We start from the raw sequence: 7,848 nt of genomic DNA on the forward strand, positions 1-7,848 counted from the left end.
TGAACCGATCGGCTTACCACTCTTGTTCTGCGGATGAGACTGACCCGGCAACCCAAAGGATGACAACCAACATTGCGTCAAACAGTGCTTCCAACTGCATCCTATAACGACTAATTAAGGGGGAAGGTTACTGATGATATTAAGCCTTCTGTACACCTCACACTATACATGTTGTTTCATATCGAGAATAGTTGGTCGGTGTTAAGTCAGAGGGAACCAAGTCGCAAAAATAAAAATTTCGAGTTATTGATTACATTTGGTTAAGCATTTTGTAAGCTACACACCACATTCATCAGATTTGGAAAATCACGCATACAGCAGGAATAAAGGATCGAAATTGATATGATTGATCAACGAAAATCCCTCATAGTATGCATTCAGAGCGGACCATGTACCATTTACCATGGCGAAATGGCTCTATATCATGTGCAGACAGAGTGGACCATGTGACAATCATTTGTATATTGAATTTAAACAATATCCAAGCACCAAATTTAAACCAACAAAACATTTCCGTGAAGTTTAAAGATACCTTGTCGAAATGTGCTTGAACCCCTTAGTGTAAAATGTGCACATTCTGAGTATATGAAAAAATGAACTTGGTCCACTCCGACTGAACGGATCAGTGAAAAATGGTGATCGCAAAATTTACTATTTCAGAGTGCGATTTAGGCTGTAGCGATGACAATGAATTCAAATTTGACGGTTGTTGGGGTTTTTTCGGACGACTCTTTGCAGCACGCGGGAATTGTTGGTGAGCGAGCTCATAGCTATAATATAATATATTCACATAATGAATTCAGATATGATTTACAATAATTCATCTCGACTTACATTTGGTCTCCTTGTTTTGTATACAGCGAAGCTTACTACAGGATGACTTAAATTGATTTCAATATTAATTTCTATTAACACTCGGATGGAACTCTACCTTTTTGTGGTTAGCAAAGATGTGTATGAGGAAGACGTATGGGATTGTTATGACAGCTGTATTTCGACGGTTATCAGACGAACTGTCATGGAGCGATGCTGATGGTACTGAAATGCGCAGGGTGATATGAAGTGAACAGTGGCGTGATTTGCCCCCTCAACATTCCCCTACCCGTAATGCACGTCCATCGAGTCCGGTGGTACTGCGTTACTTCCTGCTTCAGTGTTTTCCGAGGCCTTGATGTTCAAGATGGCAACCCGAGTCACTGGTCGTCGCATCACTCCTCCTGACGTCTTCACTTGAACTTGTCTGCTTCGCCCATCTCTCCCCTTTATTACGGAAACAATACGTCCTCGCAGCCATCCGTTTCGGACAGACGGATCCACGACGACAGCTAGGTCTCCAACTTTCGGTTCTTTCACCTCTCCGTACCATTTGGTACGACCAGCAATGGTCGGGAGATACTCTCGCACCCAGCGGCTCCAAAATTGGTCCACGAGGTTAGTGGTCAGTCTCCAGTTGGTCCGAACAGATTCAGAACATCCAGATATAGGCTTCGGAGGTTGAGTAACTCCCTGCGAGCTCAGCAGCAGAAAATGATTTGGCGTGAGAGCTTCTTGCGATTCCGCTTCCAGTGATACAAATGTCAGAGGTCTAGAGTTGACTATCCCTTCCGCTTCGGTCATCAATGTGAGAAGAGTTTCGTCGTCTGGGTTTCTGCTGCTATTCAGGGACGAAAAGGCGATCTTGATCGACCGGACGAGCCTCTCCCACGAACCACCCATGTGGGGAGCGGACGGAGGATTGAATACCCACTTGGTGGCAGCGTTGGTGAACACGGCGGATAGCTGTTGGTTCATATCCAGGATCTGATGCTGTAGCTCGCGGTTGGCTCCGAGGAAGTTGGTGCCGTTATCACTTCTAATCTCCAAGGGTGATCCACGCCGCACTACGAATCGTCGTATCGCCATCTTACAGGCATCAGTGGAAAGGGAGTGTACCACCTCCAGATGGACGGCCCGAATGGTGAGGCACGTAAACAGCGCCACCCATCGTTTGGCCAGAGAACGTCCGACCTTGACTTGAATGGGACCGAAGTAGTCCAGTCCAACATAGCTGAACGGTCGAGTATATGGACTGAGTCTCGCATCAGGAAGTGGTGCTTCACGTGGGCACAGCGGTTTTGCCTTTGACACTCTGCACTGCATACAGGTTCTGGAGAGTTTCCTGACTAGTGCTCGGAGACAGGGTACGTGAAATCGCTGGCGGACCTCGTTGATAACGGTTTCATTGTTCGCATGCAGATAATGTCGGTGATACCACTCTACGACCAGGTTGGTGAGGCGATGACCCTTCGGGAGGATGATTGGGAATCTAGTATCGTGCGGAACGAAGATTGCCCCAGCGATTCGAGTGTCCATTCGCGCTACTCCCCATTCGTCGATGAACGGTGATAGCTTGTAAAGACGGCTACCTTGGTTGAGTTTCGATTTTCCTCCATCTTTTGTCATCTGGAGTCGAACCATCTCTTCCGGAAACTCAGCTAGCTGCGCCGATCGCCATAGGGTATTTTCAGCTCTATAGATTTCTTCCTGGGTAATGTGCGAGGATTGCAGTGGTTGTTTTGCCGCCTTGCGTCTACAGTTGTCTGTGAAGCGGTGGATGTATGCAACTGTTCTTTGGAGCCTCTCGAACTTCGAAAAGCGTTCCCAGTTAATGATTTCGTCATGTTGCACTGCTATATGGATGTGACATGGTCGAGCTTCGGTTTCGGTTTCCTCTGGTTTTACTTGTTGTGGCCAAGCCTCCTCTGGTGCCCATAGAAACTCCGGGCCTTTGAACCAACGGCTGTCGGGTTTCAGGTTTGGTCCACTAGCCCACTTGGTTCCATCATCCGCGATGTTGATTTTCGATGGAACGTACCGCCACTCCTCAATGTTTGTCTTGGAGAGGATTTCTCCTATCCGGCAGGCGACAAACTGTCGATAGCGACGATGATCAGAATGGATCCACGAAAGGACGGTTTTTGAATCGGTCCAAATCACTCGTCGCGATATTGGGAGACTGTGACTGCTGCATAACGTTTTCATCAACCTACAGCCTATTAACGCCGCCTGCAGCTCCAGCCTCGGGATGGATAACGTTTTCAAAGGTGCTACTTTCGCTTTTCCTCCGACAAGTGCACACTGGAACTTTCCATGGATGGTGGCCCTCAAGTAGGCGACACAAGCATAGGCAGTCTCGCTGCCGTCGACAAATATATGCAAGTGCAATTCCTCGATTTCTGATGTCGTTACGCCCGGAAAATAGGCACGAGGTATACGAACAGCTTTCAGGTCGTTGAATTTGGCTACCCACAAATGCCATCGTTCAAGGATTGGCTTGCCTACCACGTCGTCCCAACCAGCTTTTGTGCGCCATATATCCTGAATGATAACGCGGCCATGGATGAGGAAATGGGAAAGAAGCCCCAACGGATCAAACTGACTCATAACGCACCGTAAGATGCCTCGCTTTGTAGGGGTGACGGCTCCCAAGTCGGTATCGCTGGAGAACACGAAGACATCCTCGGTTGCTCTCCATTGCATGCCTAGCACGCGTTCTGCTTCGGGACCGCCTTCACCGACGATCTTCGTTGCTCTCGCTTCGGTATCCCCAATCTGGCGGAGTACTGCGCCTGAATTCGAAAGCCAGTTGCGAATTGTGAATCCGCCTCGTTTATGCACCAACTTGACCTCCTCTACAACTTGACATGCTTCTTCCTCACTGTCGAAACTATGCAGGTAATCGTCGACATAATGCCGGCGCACAATCGCCTCCGCGGCCCTCGGATATTGTTCTGCTTGCTCGGCTGCATTCAAATTTTTTACGAACTGCGCCGAGCATGGTGAGCTAGTTGAGCCGAAGGTTGCTACGTCGATCACGAAGGTTTTCGAAGGACGCCCGGTTTCACCGGGCCAGACGAACAACTGACTGTAACGATCTGCTTGCCGTATCTTCAACTGATGGAACATTTCCATGATATCTCCCACGACTGCAATCTTCCGCTCACGGAATCCACAGAGAATATCTGGGAGAGGTTGGACTAGATCCGGTCCTTTTAGTAGCATGCTATTCAGGGATATGCCGTTCACTGTTGCTGCGGCATCCCACACGATGCGAATCTTGTTGGGCTTCTTGGGGTTTCGAACTATTCCAACCGGCAGATACCACAGTCTCCTTTGATCCGCTTCGGCTAGTTCCTCCTCCGTAGCTTCGTGAATGTAGCCCTTTTGCTGGTATTGCGCTATCTGCCGCTGGACTTTATCAAACAAGGATGAATCCGCGTTGAAACGGCGTTCCAAGCATCGTAGCCGTCGGACAGCCATAGCGTAATTATTGGGAAATTCTACATAATCGTAGCGCCACAGTAATCCAGTCTCGAAGCCGTTTTCGACTCTTCTAGTCGTCTGCTCGAGTATTGCCCTCGCTCGCTTGTCGTCGTTCGATTCGGGACTCTGATTCACCGAGACGCCCACGTTCTCGACCGTGAAGTATTGCTTCACTAGCTCGTGCAGGCTCCTGTCTACATCACAACCACAGATGTGCAAGTTGCAACTCGCAACGTTCGTCCCGTTTGGCATTGAGCCGTAGATCGCCCATCCGAGACGAGTTTTTGCTGCCACCGGCTCTCCCACGCAACCTTCGCGTATTTGTTGGGTGGCGGTGAGGTGAGTATTCTTGGCTCCAATGAGAATTCCTGAAGCTTTGGATTCGAAGTCTACGACCGGTAGCTTCCGCAGATGAGGGAAACGCTCGGCAAGCTCTTTATAGCACAGCGTCTGCGCAGGTAGTGCAAGGGACTCGACCGTCCTGACGTCTTTTAGTGGATATCGCTTGCCTCCACTGATACCCGAAATCTCCACCTCTACCTGACGGGAGCCTTCTTCCTCACGGCTAACGTTACTTGTCCAGGTTAGGCAAAGACGCTTTTCCGTGCCTTCAACCTGTAGTACGTCGGCTATTCCCTTTTCGAGGAGTGTGACGGACGATCCTTCGTCGATGAAAGCTAGCGTCTCAATACACCGTCCTTTGTTGAAGAGTCGCACCGGCAACATGCGAAACAGTGTCGAGCTCTGGACGTTGTGAGCATTCACACCTTCCGTTGCATCACTTCGCTGGCCTGCTCCGCCTCTTTGAGGTATTGGATGAGATGGATTGGTCGACGAACTGCCCGAATCGCCGTGCAGAAGCGGATGGTGTCGCATTTGACAACCTAGAACTTCACAGCGCGATGAGGACCGGCAGGGTTTTCTTCCGTGCTTCCCGAGGCAGATACGACACAAATAATAATTATGCACCACTTGCCAGCGGTCATCCCGGTCCATCTTTTTGAAGACGTCACAATCCTTCACTCGATGGTCTGGATTCCCGCAGACCAAACAGCTAATTTGCGAAGCTGCTTTTGGTGATTCCACCTTCGGGGCCTCGTCAGCTGTTGCGTCTGATGTAGCAGCATGAGCATTCACAAAACCTTTCAGCTTCTCCTCTCTCTTCTGCTTACTTCCCCTCGGATCCAACGTAAGAGTGACTTCAGCTGCTGCCGAGACCAGATTTGCCATGTACCGACCGAATACACGGAGGTCGACCTCCGCGAATTGTCGTTTGAACGCCACCCAGTCAAGCTTCAAATTTGCTGGCAGCTTATCCACAAGTTCTTGGAGCAGCACCGGGTTAGATAGATGTTGCACTTGTCCCGCCGCCTCCAAATGTTCGCTGAAGTTCTGTACCGCCATGCCGAAAGCCGCGATCGTGCACAAATTATCCGCTTTTGGTGCTGGAACATCGCGGATCTTCTGGAGCAGCGCGTATATTATTTGTTCTGGCCGCCCGTACAGCATCTGCAGCGTATGTATCACTTGTGGCACTGATGTAGGTAATAATAAACGACTACGAACTGCCTCCAATGCGGCACCCTTCAGGCACTGTTGGAGACGACCAAGGTTTTCAACGTTACTGTAGCCGCATGCTTCCGTGGAGGTGTTAAAAGCACTGAAGAACATGGGCCACTCTTCGGAATTGCCACTGAACAACGGTAAATCCTTCGGCATAACATGTCGCGCTGCGATTTGACGAGGTGTAGGGGCTAGCTCGTCGATAATCGCAGCTGGTCCCATTTGTCCACCAAGAGGTCCCATTTGCCCACCCAGAGGGATTTGCGGGAGGTATGGATTAGGTTGCGGAAGCATCGATGGAAAGGAATAGGGGATGTAAGAGGGATATGCATTTATTGAACTGGCTACAGGATTCAGTGTTCCTACGCTACCGTAAGCATACTGCGAAGAGGCTACCTGACCTACTGGTGCGAAATTGTGTAAACTATTCGGTACCTGATATGGCTGACTCACGTGCCACGGTTGCATTGGATGACTTCCAATCTGTCCCACTGAGCTGATGTATGGTGGCAGGCACTGGGTGGAACTGGTAAAGCCTGTCACTGGATTGACCCAATTGATCGTGCTGACTGGCGTCGACGCCCCCGGTCCGTTTGCTCCTCTGCCAGGTTGAAAATCGTGGGAGAGGCTACCTTGCCCACTTGCATACCCACTCGTTGTCGGTTGGCTTAGTTGCGAGTTTGATTGCATCGACATCGTAGGAGAGATTATCCAAGAAGGGAGAACAGATGTACCTCCGAACAATGACGTGACCGCAGGTGACGATGGTGTTGTTTGTGGAATATTTTTTGTATTTCCAGCAGCGGAATGCTGCGGTCTGGTTCTGGAAGACGTTGCTGAGACCGTCACCGTTCTCGCCGGCGCAGAAGTTAGCTCATTCTGGCTGACGGCGACCTGATCCAAGCGATGTAACCAATCTCCAAGACTACCAGCCATCACATCCCTGTTGGTTGCTCCACACCTCGCATTGATGATGTCGTACCGCGCTTTCCACATCTCTTTCTCCAACTGCAGCTTACGTTGTTCCAACTGGTTCGTCTGTTGCAGCTCAATTTCCCTTAGCAGGAATGCCTTCCGCTCTTCCAACAGTTTGAGGTTAAGCTGGGCGAGTTCCCCAATCGGCTTTGCTCCTTCGTCGGATCCGTTCGCGTTAGTTTGCCCGTGTGCAGGTTCGAGGCCAACCGAAACATTCGAATCAACACCGACGACGCTGTTAGCAGATTCGACGACGCATTTATGGCACATCCAATGTTCGTCCTTTCGCCCTTCATCGAAACCAGCACATCCGAAGTGCGACCATTTGCCGCATCCTTCGCATTGTACCATGTCATCGGCGTTGTTGGCGAGATCGCACATTTGGCAATCGAAACGATCCGTCTCCGGCATCCTGGTTTGCTACTTGCAACACGTTGCAACAAATCTTTGAGTTTGTTGGGGTTTTTTCGGACGACTCTTTGCAGCACGCGGGAATTGTTGGTGAGCGAGCTCAAAGCTATAATATAATATATTCACATAATGAATTCAGATATGATTTACAATAATTCATCTCGACTTACATTTGGTCTCCTTGTTTTGTATACAGCGAAGCTTACTACAGGATGACTTAAATTGATTTCAATATTAATTTCTATTAACACTCGGATGGAACTCTACCTTTTTGTGGTTAGCAAAGATGTGTATGAGGAAGACGTATGGGATTGTTATGACAGCTGTATTTCGACGGTTATCAGACGAACTGTCATGGAGCGATGCTGATGGTACTGAAATGCGCAGGGTGATATGAAGTGAACAGTGGCGTGATTTGCCCCCTCAACAACGGTTCTATTGACGAATACTGTCTAAGATGATTGAAAATGGGAAGTTTATGTTTAACATGTTTGCCGTGCAATCATATTCTTGCCAGCAGTAGATGGCAGAGACTATCATGCTGAACGCAAACAAATGTTTATACAGTTCCAAACTCACAATCCTTCTCGCTCTAAT

At 49.2% G+C, this 7,848-nt stretch overlaps 1 protein-coding gene across 1 annotated transcript; it reads right to left on the bottom strand.

The window, feature by feature from the left end:
• Positions 1 to 1,098: 1,098 nt before the first annotated feature.
• Positions 1,099 to 7,455, bottom strand: LOC129761583 (uncharacterized). The gene is made up of 2 exons (XM_055759319.1): positions 7,422 to 7,455; positions 1,099 to 7,357 (listed from the first exon to the last, which is right to left on the bottom strand). Exon 2 carries the CDS (start codon positions 7,249 to 7,251, stop codon positions 1,099 to 1,101), a length of 6,153 nt encoding a protein of 2,050 aa, XP_055615294.1. The 5' UTR covers positions 7,252 to 7,357; positions 7,422 to 7,455.
• Between the last annotated feature and the right edge of the window lie 393 nt (positions 7,456 to 7,848).

The sequence above is a fragment of the Toxorhynchites rutilus genome, chromosome 1 (assembly GCF_029784135.1).
Source record: "Toxorhynchites rutilus septentrionalis strain SRP chromosome 1, ASM2978413v1, whole genome shotgun sequence".
NCBI classification, from domain to species: Eukaryota; Metazoa; Arthropoda; class Insecta; order Diptera; family Culicidae; genus Toxorhynchites; species Toxorhynchites rutilus.